At 53.2% G+C, this 13,676-nt stretch overlaps 1 protein-coding gene across 2 annotated transcripts in view; it reads left to right on the top strand.

The window, feature by feature from the left end:
- The window catches only part of Ppard (peroxisome proliferator activated receptor delta), a 71,484-nt gene that overhangs the window by 54,122 nt on the left and 3,686 nt on the right, over positions 1 to 13,676 (top strand). For both annotated transcript variants that reach the window (XM_036168195.1, XM_036168194.1), the window contains exons 3-5: positions 3,199 to 3,405; positions 11,737 to 11,891; positions 12,616 to 12,754. In XM_036168195.1, coding sequence (XP_036024088.1) covers positions 3,279 to 3,405; positions 11,737 to 11,891; positions 12,616 to 12,754 — 421 coding nt within the window. In that variant the 5' untranslated portion in view covers positions 3,199 to 3,278. The remainder of the gene's footprint in view (positions 1 to 3,198; positions 3,406 to 11,736; positions 11,892 to 12,615; positions 12,755 to 13,676) is intronic.

Genomic DNA, 13,676 nt, shown 5'->3' with positions numbered 1-13,676 from the left:
TTGGTTGCTGAACCATCTCCCCAGCCCCCAAGCTGGGGCTTTACACGTCTCCCCTGCCCTGGGTCCTGGTTTGGAAGTTACCCACCCTGTCGGTTGTATCCTAGTGGTCATTTGAATTTTATAATTAACATCTCTAGCTGACTTCTGGAAAATAGACTTGAGAGTCGAAGGCTCTGCGTTCCTTCTTCACATTCATGTTAGTTTTGCCTTTAATTTTATGCTGATTCTATTTGTAGAAAAGATAACTATGTTATTAGCTTTCTGTATCTGACCAAAGTATTCAAGAGACCACGTTAGAGCGGGGGATTCCTTATTTGGCTCACAATTTCAAAGGATCCACTCCTTCGTGGTGGGAGGCCAGATGAGCAGCTGTTTGGGCCGGCTTCCCCTCCCCTTACCCCATCCTGGACAGCCCTGTCCTGCGGACCGTGGACTGTGTTCCCGGTACTTCTGTGTCGGCCCATAGCCATTCTGTCTGGGGCTATCTGAGCCCTCTTAACCTGTGCCCACCCCAGATCATGGAAGGATAGCCTTCTACCAACACTCCATCACTCTGCTTATGGGAGTGCGCTCATACACACAGCCTACAGCAGGGCTTCCGGGTCAAAGTACGTGCACTTGTCCTTACCCAGTGTGAGGGCTAACCTGGGGATGGACATGGCCAGGATCCATGGACCTGGCCAATAAATAGCTAATAAAACTTGCTTCAAATTTGGCTCAAGAAATTATGGTAATGGTCTTATTCTCACCCAGAGATTAGTAATAGATGGTCCAGTTGCCCTCCACAAAGCCATGCCATTCTCCTAATCGATGCTCAACAGCAGTGTCCCAGGAGTGCCTTCTTGTTCGGGGGCTTATTTTTGTTGCTGCTCAGCACCTAGGGCTAAACCCAGCACTTCAGCCGGGTGGTGGTGGCGCACACCTGTAATCCCAGCACTCAGGAGGCAGAGCCAGGCAGATCTCTGTGAGTTCGAGGCCAGCCTGGGCTACCAAGTGAGTTCCAGGAAAGGCACAAAGCTACACAGAGAAACCCTGTCTCGAAAAAACAAAAAACAAAACAAAACAACAACAACAGAAAAAAAAAAAAGACAGCACTTCACACATGTGTGCCCAGTCTCTACCATGAATGCACATCTCCTCCTATTAGTGTGCTTTATTTGAAAAACATGTCTCAGGGCCAGGGGCTGCCTTAGAACTCTCCATGTAGACAAGGCTAGCCTCCTGTGCTGTGACCAGAGGTGTGGCCACCATGCCTGGCTTGGGCTGCTAGTCTTTACTTAGGAATATATAAGCTATTTTAAGGAATTTAGCACTTGGATAAAAGTTGAAAGCATTTTTCTCTGCTTATTGTCTGATTGATTGATTGATTGATTGATTGACTGATTGGGTTTGGTTTTTAAAGCAGTGTCTCATGTTGCCAAGCTGGCCTCAAACTTGCTGGGTAGTAAGGCTAACCTTGGAACTTTTGACCCTCCATCCTCCACTGCAGACCGCAAGCTGGTCTGTGCAGCACTGGGGACCAAACCGGGGCCTCCTGAGTGCTTGAGAGGCAACTGAGCCACAAACAAAGGCTGGGTTTGCCTTTGCTTTGTTTTTCCTTAAATGGCCTTTAATTATGTAGAACTTTTATACTCTTATATAATTAAATGTATTGTTTTTTACCTGTAATCTTGTCACCCATAAAGCTTTTATGGGCTTATTGTCAGACCTCGTTTGTGCACTTTATGAGGGCTTTTGTTGTTTGGGTAGGGTTTCCTGTAGCCCAGGCTAGCCTCAAATTCTATGTATAGCTGGGGAAAACCATAAGCTTCTGACCCTCCTGCCTCCACCTCCCGAGTCCTGAGATTACAGACGTGCACCACCACACCTGGTTAATGGGTGCTGAGGATCAACCCAGAGGCTGTGTGTCCTAGGCAAGCACTCTCCCACGGAGCTGCATCGGCCGCTGCCCCACTTTATATCCTTGCTATAACTTGACTCTGGAGCATCTGGCCTTTGTCTTGGTGTAGATGTGGTGCTTTCTCAGTTGTTCTCACAGCTGACCAAAGACGTCATCTTTTCCTCTTGATCTGAGGTAGGGTTGTATGTGTGTCTGTGTGTGTCTGTGTGTGTCTGTGTGTGTGTCTGTGTGTGTGTGTGTCTCCTGTGATGAGATGCTCACACCCTTCCTGTGACTGTCACTTACTGGGGAATCTTTCAGATCTACAGATTCCCAACTTCCAGCTCCCTACCATCTAGACTTCCGGGCTGCATGTCCAGCTGCCCAGAGTATAGCCTCTGAGAGGCCAGTGTGCAGTCTGGACAGGGGAAGGCCTCGGATGACTGGATGGAGCTAAGTGTGAGGGACAAAGAACCTAAACATGGAGGGTCTTTGCTAGGCAACTCTAGTTGTCAAGCTTAGCTTCATGTCACAGCTACAGGGGATGAAAAAACAACCCCTTTTTTAAGTTCTAAGCCAGCCTAGTCTGGACAGCCAGGGCTGCATAAAGAGACCTATTTCACAAAACAAACAAACAAAAAATAAATAATGTGCATACACGTACAGAAGTCCAAGCTGTTTCCCACAGTGGCCACAGGCAGGACAGGACGCCCCTCAGAACAGTGCTGGGGGGTGGCTGCAATGTGTATTGGGACCTCCAGGGGGCGCCAGAGAGTTGGGCTCATTCTGCTTCTGCTCAGGCAATTTATGGAGGCCCTAGAGCAGGGATGCAGGTACAGATGGCAGCAGTGTCAGCATATCTGGTTAATGAAGAGTGCCTCAATCCTGCCAACCTGCCCCGAGAGCCAGAGGACGGTGCCAGAAGTGCAGAGCTCTGGAGGTGGTGGCTCCCACCTGCATTCCAGCACTTGGAAAACAGAAGGGTCAGCAGTTAGAGGTCATCTCTGGCTACACAGCCAGCTCAGTCCATCCTGGGCTTTATAAAGCCCTGTCTCAAAAAGAAAAAAATCAGAAAGCTCTTCAGGGACTGAGGAGGGCACTGGAGCAGCACCGCCATGTGATGGTAGTCCTCAGTGTGCCGGTGCCCACCACCCTCTCCTCCCTCTCCCCTGTGCCCACCACCCTCTCCCCTGTGCCCACCACCCTCCCCTGTGCCCACCACCCTCCCCTGTGCCCACCACCCTCTCCCCTGTGCCCACCACCCTCTCTCCTGTGCCCACCGCCCTCTCTCCTGACCTCTTCTGTCTCCCCTTGCCCAGGCGGTCCATCTGCGCTCAGACCCAGATGGTGCCAGAGCTATGACCAGGCCTGCAGGCGCCACGCCGAGTGGGGGTCAGCCATGGAGCAGCCACAGGAGGAGGCCCCTGAGGCCCGGGAAGAGGAGAAAGAGAAAGTGGCCACCACTGAAGGAGCCCCAGAGCTCAACGGGGGACCAGAGCACATGCTTCCTTCCGGCAGCTGCACAGGTGCGGGGGAGGCTGGGGGCAGAGCAGGGTGGGGTACTGAGGCGTGGGGTGACAGAGACTAATGCCGGGTCCGGGGCCCCACCATGTCAGTCATCAGCCGGTGAGCCCCTGGGAAATCACACCCCTTCTGGAAACAGACAGCAGTGGCAGGTCAGGTGGATGTGGGCTTTTCTGGAGATGGGAGAGTGTGTGTAGACATGGCATCATCATCTCGTCACTGCTGGCCATCCATGCCTCTGACCCCCACAGACACACCTCCCCAGGCAACACTCGGTAGCAGGCTTTGGTGAAGAGATTGAGCTTTGTGCGTGCTAGGCAGGCACTCTGCCCCCGGCTGCATCCCTAGTCCTGACTGCACCAGGAGTGTGAGGCATGCCTGCACTTGTAAGCCCCTTAACCCAGGGGGCCCGGTACTAAGTCTGTGCTCCTCCATGACTGAGCGTAAATGCCACGTGGTTTGAATGAGTGATTGTGACTTGGGTCACTTTTGTACCTCACGTTTCAGCTGGCTGGGTCATTTCATTGACCCTCTGTTGGTGGCAATGGTGACATTCTTCTCTGGTGGCCAGCACAACCCTGACATCTATGTCATCCTCATGGCACCATGTCCAGCTTACACACTGTGTCCCTCAGCCCCGGCTTCCCCTGCTTGCTCTGGCCCCTCCGCTGTGCCCCCCCCCCCCGCAGCCTCTCCTCTGGGGGTCTTGGGCCAGTGCATCCTGACGACCCCAGGTTCTGCCCTCAGAGAGCCTCATAGTTCAGAAGGCATGGGCTCCCTGAGACATGGCTTGCTGCTGGTTTCAGCTGGACAGGCCACTCCAGGGGGATGGGCTCTGGCCTCCGGTGTCTGCAAGAGTGGCACCCGGGGTGCCAGGGCTGTGGGGCCGAACAGGCTCTTGCCTGGGCCTGCAGCCAAGAAGGGATCAAGTCCTTGAACCACATCACCTGAGACATGCAAAGCAAGGTTTTTCCTCTTCAAAGCTCCGAGTGAGTGGGGTGGAAGGTGCTGTCAGTCCTGCTGGACTCCCCAGAGCCTCACAGTGTCCCCAGTGGTTGTGGTGTGATGTGAGGCTCCAGAGTAGCCTGTGTTCTTGTGTGTTCGAGGTAGTGGCCGCACTGGCTCTAGAGACACACGCATTCTCAGGAGAGAGGATGGTTGCTGGGGGTCAGAGTTCACTCAGTGCCGTCGCGGGCTGCTTCTAACTCAGGGATGGACCAGAGGGGTCAGGTGTGGTGCTGGAATCCCAACACTTAGGAGGAAGAGACAGGAGGATCTCTGTGAGTTCAAGGCCAGCTTGGCCTACGTAGTGAGCTACAGGCCAGCCAGGGCTACATAGAGAGACCCTGGAGAGAGAAGAGGGCAGGCAGACAGACAGACAGAGACAGAGACACCCTGGAGAGAGTGTGGGCTAGAGAAGAAAGGGCCAGAGGGAAGGAGACAGCCTGGGGACAGTGTGCCAGGTGTCAGGAAGGTGCTGAAGACAAGTTTTGAACAGGGAGGAGAAGGCACGAGGTCTGGCCTGGCTGCTTGCTTGCCCTGGCAACTTTGTCCCCATATCTGGGTCTGGGCAGGCAGTGTCGGGTCCTGGGATTTCGCACACACCTCACACAAGTGATTGCCCACCACAAGGGCTGTAATGTTCACGTGCCAGGCAAAGTGCAGTGAGCACGGGGCAGGTGTGGTGGGAACACCTAGAGCAACATTGGCTGTGGGGACTCGAAAGGCACCATATCTGATCCCGGTTTTTGATTAACGGATGCAGTAGAGGCGGCTAGGCACCTGAACTGATGACAGCCGTCTCCACTGGCCTCGGAGACGAGCCCTAGCCGAGACGTGAGAGCAAGCGAAGCAGGTGTGAGCAGTAACCATTCAGTACCTCAGGTGTCGCCCTCTGTCAGCTTAGTGGAGGGGGCTGTTGGCCTGAGCAGGAGCCTCCAGGCGCCAACCGTGGCGGAATGGTGCAGGTTTGTGTCCCTTTAGCCCTGTAGTTCTGCTCTGGGAATGTCCCATGTGCCTATTCACTCCATGAGCACCGAGGTGACCCAGTCGGCTGTTTACGCAGTCATAGGAACAGAAATGGGGTGTCACCCTCTGTGGGAAACCCCTTAGGTAAGCCTGCCAGAGTCTCAGGAGAACACTGCAGTCCCTAAAAAGGATGAAGTAAGCCTGGTGGCATAGTGGCACATGCCTTTAGTCCCAGCACTCGGGAGGCAGAGGCAGGAGGATCTCTGTGAGTTCGAAGCCAGCCTGGTCTAAAGAGCGAGATCCAGGACAAACAGAGAAACCCTGTTTTGGAAAACAAAGACAAACCAACAACAACAAAAAGGGTAAAATAGGAGCTAGTGAAATGGTTCAGTGAGTGGATAAAGGCGCTTGTTCCCAGGCCAGCTGGTCTGAGGTCAGTGGAAGGAGAGAACCAACTTCTCTAAATTGTCCTCTGACTTCCACAGGTGTGTGTGTGTGTGTGTGTGTGTGTGAAGAGTTGGCTCACACAGATACAGGTACCCAGTCCTGATTCTGCAGGCCAGGCTATAGTCATCAGAAAGCATCTCAAGGATGGAGATGGTGGAGGTGGGGTCCCCTCTTCCAGTCATTCTCTTAAAGCCTCACCTGTTGGATGAGGGCCCCTTACAGTATGAAGAAGAACTCATTAATCAGATCTCCTGATTTAAACATTAGTCACATCTTTTTTTTTTTTTTTTTTTTTTTTTTTTTTTTTTTTTTTTTTTGAGACCGAGTCTCTCTATGTAGTCCTGGCTATTCTGGAACTCACTATTGACTGCAAACTCCCAGAGACCCACCTGCCTCTGCCTCCTGAGTGCTGGGATTAAAATCTAGACTGGCTTTTGGACGGAAGCCTGGCTGTCGTGGCTCAGCCACATCTGCATGGAAAGCCATCCCAGCAGCTGTCTGAGGTGTCAGCCTCAGTGAAGAAAGAAATTACCTGGGGGGGGGGGGCACAAAGCCTGACTTGAAGGGCTATTTTGAGGTTTTACATGAAATGAAGTGCCTAGTAGAGTCCTGGAGCATAGCAAGTGTGCAAGTCCACTCTGCAGGTGGGTCCCAACCTAACTGCACAGTAAGTGTGCAAGTACACACACTGCAGGTGGGTCCCAACCCTAAATGCACAGTAAGTGTGCAAGTACACACACTGCAGGTGGGTCCCAACCCTAACTGCACAGTAAGTGTGCAAGTACACACTCTGAAGGTGGGTCCCAACCTAACTGCACAGTAAGTGTGCAAGTACATACTACAGGTGGGTCCCAACCCTAACTGCACAGTAAGTGTGCAAGTACACACTCTGAAGGTGGGTCCCAACCTAACTGCACAGTAAGTGTGCAAGTACATACTACAGGTGGGTCCCAACCCTAACTGCACAGTAAGTGTGCAAGTCCACACACTGCAGGTGGGTCCCAACCTAACTGCACAGTAAGTGTAAACACCACCAATTGTCTATCTCACCGATAATGACATGAAACAAGCCAGGCATGGTGGCACCTGGCAAAGCTGCTGGCTCTTTTCCTGTCCCTCCTGGCAGGAGTAGGCCCTTGGGAGTGTCTAGGGCACCGGGGCGGGCGTCTGAGCCCACTGCTGATGTATCAGGTGAGCAAGGGCACCTCCTGAGAGCAGCAGGGGGAAGCTGAGCCAAGTGTCACTGTGACAAAATATCTGACTGAGACAACTTTAAACAAGAAAGGTTCAGCCAGGCGGTGGTGGCGCACACCTTTAATCCCAGCACTCGGGAGGCAGAGGCAGGCGCATCTCTGTGAGTTCAAGGCCAGCCTGGGCTACAGAGTGAGTTCTAAGACAGCCAGGGCTATGCAGAGAAACCCTGGAGGGAGAGAGAAGTCGGGGGGGGGGGTATTTAGGATGACAGTTTTGGAGGTTCCAGCTGCAGTTAGCCGACCCCACTGGATCTGGGTCTACTGTGGCAGAGAGCTGCCCACCTGAGGGCATCCTGAATAAACCCCCTCCCCCCACTTCTGTCTCCCTCAAGCCTCTCAGAGTTTCACCTCCAGTGACCCGCTCGGTCCACCGCCCACTGGCACCTCAGGCTGGGTATCAGGCTTTGACCCTGTGAGCCTTTAGGGAACATTCGGGATCCATACTGTGCCAGCCATGTACCTATACGCCTATAATCCCAGCACTCAGGAGGCTGAAGCTGGAGGAGTCTGAGTCCCAGGCTAACCTGGGCTACAGTGGGAGACCCTCTCTCAAAAAAAGGGAAGTGGTTGGGTGGTGGTGATGCCATTCACACCTTTAATCCCGGTGCTTGGGTGTAGCTGGAGTTGTCCTGCCTGGCCCACGGTCAGGACAAACCTCTCACTCGCCAGTCCCACAGCCGCTCAGACCCAACCAAGAAAGCACACAGAGTAAGCACACAGAGACTTATATTACTTATAAACTGTGTGGCCGTGGCAGCCTTCTAGCTAGCTGTTCTTATATCTTAAATCAACCCATTTCTGTTAATCTATAAGTTGCCTCGTGGCTTACCGGTATCTTAGCATCTTCTCAAGGCGGCAGCTGGCAGTGTCTCTTCCGACTCAGCCTTACACTTACATTTCCCAGGATTCCCTTCTCTCCTTGTCCCGCCTATACTTCCTGCCTGGCTACTGGCCAGTCAGCATTTTATTTATACAAAGCAATATCCACAGCACTTGGGAGACAGAGGCAGGTGGATCTCTGTGGGTTCGAGGCCAGCCTGATCTACAGCAAGAGTTCCAGGTTGGCCAGGGCTACACAGAGAAACCTGTCTAGAAAAACAGAGAGAGAGAGAGAGAGAGAGAGAGAGAGAGAGAGAGAGAGAGAGAGAAGAGGGAGAATACAGCTCAGTTGGTAGAGTTTTTGCTGAGCACTCTCAGGCCTTGGGTGTGGTCCTAGTATTTGGGGGGCTGACGCAGCAGAATCAGGGCTTCAAGGTCATAGGCTGAGGAGCTGAGTGCCACACATGCACGAGAACCTTAGTTCAGATACTTAACACCCACAAAAAGAACTAGGCAGGGGCCAGTGAGATCGCTCAGAAAGTGAAGGCTTTGCTGCCAAGCTTGGCTCCCTGAGTTCAATCCAGGGATCCACGTAGTGGAAGGAGAGAACAGACTCCTGCAAATTGCCCTCTGACCCCTGTATATGCATGATCTCCTCACCTACAAGATAAATACATTAAAATGCAATAAAAATTTAGAATTAGAGACTAGAGATGGTTGCACAGTTAAAATCACTTGCTGGCCCTATAGACCCAGATTTGGTTCCCAGCACCCACATGGTGGCTCATAACCATCTGTAACTCCAGTTTTAGGTAATCTAATGCCCTCTTCTGTCTTCCATGGGCACTGTATACATGTGGTGCACAGACATACACACAGGCAAAACACCTATACACATATATCAAAAAAAAAAAGTTGAAATACTTTGGAATTAAAAATACACTTATCTGAGGAGGGCTGGAGAGATGGCTCTGAGATTAAGAGCACTGGCAGTTCTTCCAGAGGACCCTTGTTCGATTCCCAGCCCCCATGTGGCTGCTCACAACTGTCTGTAACTCCTGTTCCAGAGGATCTGATGCCCTCTTCTGGATTCTACAGGTACTGCATACACATGCTGCACAGATACACATATAGGAAAAATACCCACACACATAAAATAAGTAATTTTTAAAAATCTGGGCATGCTAGTCTGACCTCTAACCTTACTGACAGAGGTTACAGCATTACCAGTGAGGACCCCTTGGACTCACTGGTCAGTTAGCCTCACCTGTCAGTGAGCTCCAGGTTTGGTCAGAGACCGTGTCTGAAAAAACACAGTGGAAAGCTGGGTGTGTTGGCACACACCTTTAATCCCAGCACTTGGGAGACAGAGGCAGGAGGATCTCCATGAGTTCTGGGCCAGCTTGGTCTACAAATCAAATTCCAGGACAGCCAGAGCTACACAGAGAAACCCCTTCTCAAGAAAAAAGAAAAAGAACCCGCAGTGGAGAGATGAAGAAGACAGACAGGCGTGCACGTGTGTACGTACACACACACACACACACACACACACACACACACACACACACATACACACACATACACACATACACACACTCACACACACATACACACACACATACACACACACACATACACACACACACACACACACACACACACACACACACACACGTTCAAGGCCATCTTCAGTCACATAGTGAGTTCAAGACTAGCCACTATCTTTAAAAAAGTAAGAAAGAGCTAGGCGGCGGTGGCACACACCTTTATTCCCAGCACTCAGGAGGCAGAGCCAGGCGGATCTCTGTGAGTTCAAGGCCAGCCTGGTCTACAGAGTGAGATCCAGGACAGGCACCAAAACTACACAGAGAAACCCTGTCTCAAAAAAAAAAAAAAAAAAAAAAAAAAAGTAAGAAAGAGAGAGAGGGCCAGGTGGTGGTGGCACACGCCTTTAATCCCAGCACTCAGGAGGCAGAGGCAGGCAGATCTCTGAGTTTGAGGCCAGTCTGGTCTACAGAGCGAGTTCTAGGACAGCCAGGGTTACACAGAGAAACCCTGTCTCAAAAAACACCAGAGAAAGAGGGAAGGAGATGGGTGGGAGGGGAGAATAAAGAAAAGACAAGACAAGATCCAAGCAGGTAGGCGGTGTCCACACAGCAAGCCCAGCCTTCTGTAGCCTTGGCCTGAGTTGCTCAGGGCAGTGTTCCTTGTGTAGAAAGGTCTCAGAGAATCCCGCCACCCCTTCGATCATCACCCATCTGCTGCACCTCTGACCAGGAGGTCTGGAGAAAAGAAGGACCTGGTGCCTGAGATGGTGCCATGCTTTGGGGTGGGATGTCACGGTGATATGAGGACAGATCTTTAAGCCAAACGGTCAGCCAGGGAGAAATGGGGCTGTTGTTTTTGGAAAAGCCACCCACACACCATTTCCGTTTGCCCAATACACGTGCACTCACATGACGCTGTCCCCTCGGGTCCGCTCCTCTAGCCTTGTGTATCAATTATAAACAGCCTGTGGTCCCAGGCCAAGGCGGTCTGCCCAGTCACCACCTGCTGAGCGGGGCCTGTTTCTCTCAGGCAGTTTTTCCCCTGGACCCTCACTCACTCTGGGTACCTCAGGTAGCTAGGAGGATCTGGTTACCTTGGCTACTTACAAGGATCTGGAGGTCCTGGGACTGCCTCCCCCCCCCCCCCCCCACACACCAGCCAGTGACTGCAGCAGGATGAATGAGGGGAGATAAAAGCCTATGCCAGGTCCCTCCTGGCTCCACAGGCACAGAAGGAGCTGCTGTGGAGAATGCGGACTCCCTGAGAGCTCTGGAGGTTCCCATGAGTGTGGTACCCACAGCTTCTCAGCTGTGGACTTCAGTGTACCTGATGGCTGGTACCCACACAAGAACACACAGGACCCGCCCCCATCAGATGGAGAAGCCCAAAGCTGCTTTACCCTTGAACAGCCTGCCAGAGAAGATGAGGGGTCCACTCTGCTCATCTCGGGGCCAGAGGGCATTTATACCTCTGCAGTAACAGCCATTTGGAATTGGGGTCCTGGGCCATTTACAAGCTTTTATCACCCTCCTCAACCTCAGCAGCCTGGAAGGCTGGGCCTCCCAGGTGTCTCTGCTGTCCAAGTCCTCTGCTGTGGCCAGAGGGGGGTCCTAGGAACAGGCCTGGAGAGGAGGAACTTGGCCTGTGAGAGGCAGGTTGAGGGCTGGGGTGCTGGTCAGGGTAGGTCATGTGGCTCGGGTCTTTCTCTTGCTGGAGTGTCTCTGAAGAGGAGTCTGCAGCCCCAGGAGAGAGCCCAAGCATGGGGGAGGATGGGCAGTGCTGTGGAGCTGGGTGACTGAGGCCCAAGGCAGGGACTATTGTCACATCCCTAAGTCTCAAAGCAGAGTCGGAAGAGACTGTGGTTCTGACAGTCATGTGACAGAGGATTCATCCGGAAGCTGCAGTCCCAGCCTCCACTGCCCTGGCTAACTTTAAACCCTCAGCCCAAACCTCTGCCTTTAATAACAGGGCGGGTCAGCACCCCTGGAATCCACAGAGACTAGCACTCCTGTGTGGGGGTCTGCACACACACACCCCCACAGTCACCCGGGATTGCTGCTTGTTGACCCCAAAGCCCCACCAAGCCCACTCCTCTCCCAGGCAAGGAGGCTGTAAGTGGCAGCAGCTACATCGCCTGCCATGCTTACCCTCCCAGCAGAGCTGCCCTGCCCCTACGCTTCCCATGAAGAAACTGGCCTGGGTAGCTGAGCTCTGGGCTGCAGCTCCACCTTCTTCTGCTGCCTCTTGGGCCTGGTAGGTGAGTGTTGAGTCGCTGCCCTGCCCTGTCTGTATCCACAGACCTCTCCCAGAATCCCTCTCCTTCCTCCCTGCTGGACCAGCTGCAGATAGGCTGTGATGGGACCTCCAGCAGCAGCCTCAACATGGAGTGCCGGGTGTGTGGGGACAAGGCCTCGGGCTTCCACTACGGGGTCCACGCATGTGAGGGGTGCAAGGTACGGACTGAGGAGCACGGGGTTCTGCCTGCCTTCAGGGGAGGGGGAGGGCTGAAAATACCCCTAGCAACACTTTGGGTTCCTTACAGCCCTGAGCTCTGGGTCATTCAGACAGACACCTGCCTGCTGACCCAGCTACCCCACTCGGTCTCTGTGGGTGGCCAGATTGGGCTCCAGAAGGCAGGCAGCAGAGTGACCTTGGACTGAGTGTCTATTTGTATATCTGAAGTTGGTTTCCAGTGCCTCCTGTCTTTTTTTTCCCCTTTTTCAGAGACATTGTTTCTCTGTGTAGCTCTGACTGCCCTAGAACTCATTCTGTAGACCAGGCTGGCTTCAAACTCCCAGAGATCCACTGCCTCTGCCTCCTGAGTGCTGGATTAAAGTTGTGTGCCACTATACCTAGCCCTTAATTTTTTTTTTAAGGATACTTTTCCTTCCTTTAAAAAAAAAAAAAAAAAATCCCCTGGGCTGGAGCACTGTCTTAGTGGTAAGCACCAGCTGCTCATGCGGAGCCTGGGGTTTGGTTCCCTTTCCAGCCTCCACAGGTACTGAACACGTGGCACACAGACACACGCACGCACGCACGCATGCAGGGCACCCATACATAGGAATACAAATTAATCCACGAAGTTTCCCGTCACCCCCGGATCTCAGCCTTTTTTCCGCCCTTCCTGCCGCTGGGCCCTCGGGGGCAGCAGGGCTACTCACGCCCCTGGTCCCACAGGGTTTCTTCCGCCGGACAATCCGCATGAAGCTGGAGTACGAGAAGTGTGACCGGAGCTGTAAGATCCAGAAGAAGAACCGGAACAAGTGCCAGTACTGCCGCTTCCAGAAGTGCCTGGCGCTCGGCATGTCGCACAACGGTGAGAGGCCTGCCAGGCACCGCACGGGCGGCACAGCCTAACCCGGGGCCCCCGGTGTGAGGGGGTGCCCGAGCACCTGCTCCTGGCACAGATGAGGGTGTGGATGCCGCGTCTCAGAACCTCAGACCGTGAGGCCTGGGCGGTCACTGGCTCTCTGTGCCCCAGGCTCACCTGCTCCCCACACTTGAGCCTGATGGAGCATGCATAGCTGAGGCCAGGGTTTCCTCAGTCTAATTGCTGAGAGTGGGCAGGAGCCAGGAAGTGGCCATGTGTGGCAGCTGTCAGGACCCAGGTGGGGGTTAGATACTCCCAGGAGACTGAGCCATCCCTGTCTCAGGCTCCCAAAGAACAGGGTAGCCTCCTGTTTACACCCTGTGGTGGCTAGCCACTGGAACACACACACACTGAGCATCTTCAGGCCATCTCTGGCTCCTCCTGGGTGTGGGTTCCAGTGGGTCTGAGGCTCATCTATAGCTGCAGTGGTGCTGTTCCATTGCAGGGTCACAGGGAGCCCTAGGAAACCCCTGGCAAACTGAGCCCTTCCTTCATGCTTTCCCTGACAGAAGCCAGGGCCTACTTCACTATTCGGGCTGTGATTGTGTGTGTGTGTGTGTGTGCACGCACGCGCGCACAGTGTACACTCGTGTGTGGAGGCCAGAGGTCATCCATCTCTTTTGTGAGCCAGTCTTTTGTTAGCTGGGAGCTCCTGGAAACACCTGATTGCCTCCTCACACCCAGCTCTTTTTCACATGAGATCTAAGGCCTCAGGTCCTCAGGCTTGCCACACAAGGACTTTACCAACTGAGTTATCGCCCGAGCCCGTGGCTCTGGGTTCTGACTGCTTATTGTGAATGCCCCTCATTATTCTAGTAAGTTTAAGGACCTCCACTTTTCCTGACCCACAAAGACGGTGAAAGAACAA

Source organism: Onychomys torridus, chromosome 18, assembly GCF_903995425.1.
Source record: "Onychomys torridus chromosome 18, mOncTor1.1, whole genome shotgun sequence".
Lineage (NCBI taxonomy): Eukaryota > Metazoa > Chordata > Mammalia > Rodentia > Cricetidae > Onychomys > Onychomys torridus.
Note: the sequence above shows the minus strand (reverse complement) of the source record. Positions and strands in the feature narration are given on the sequence as shown.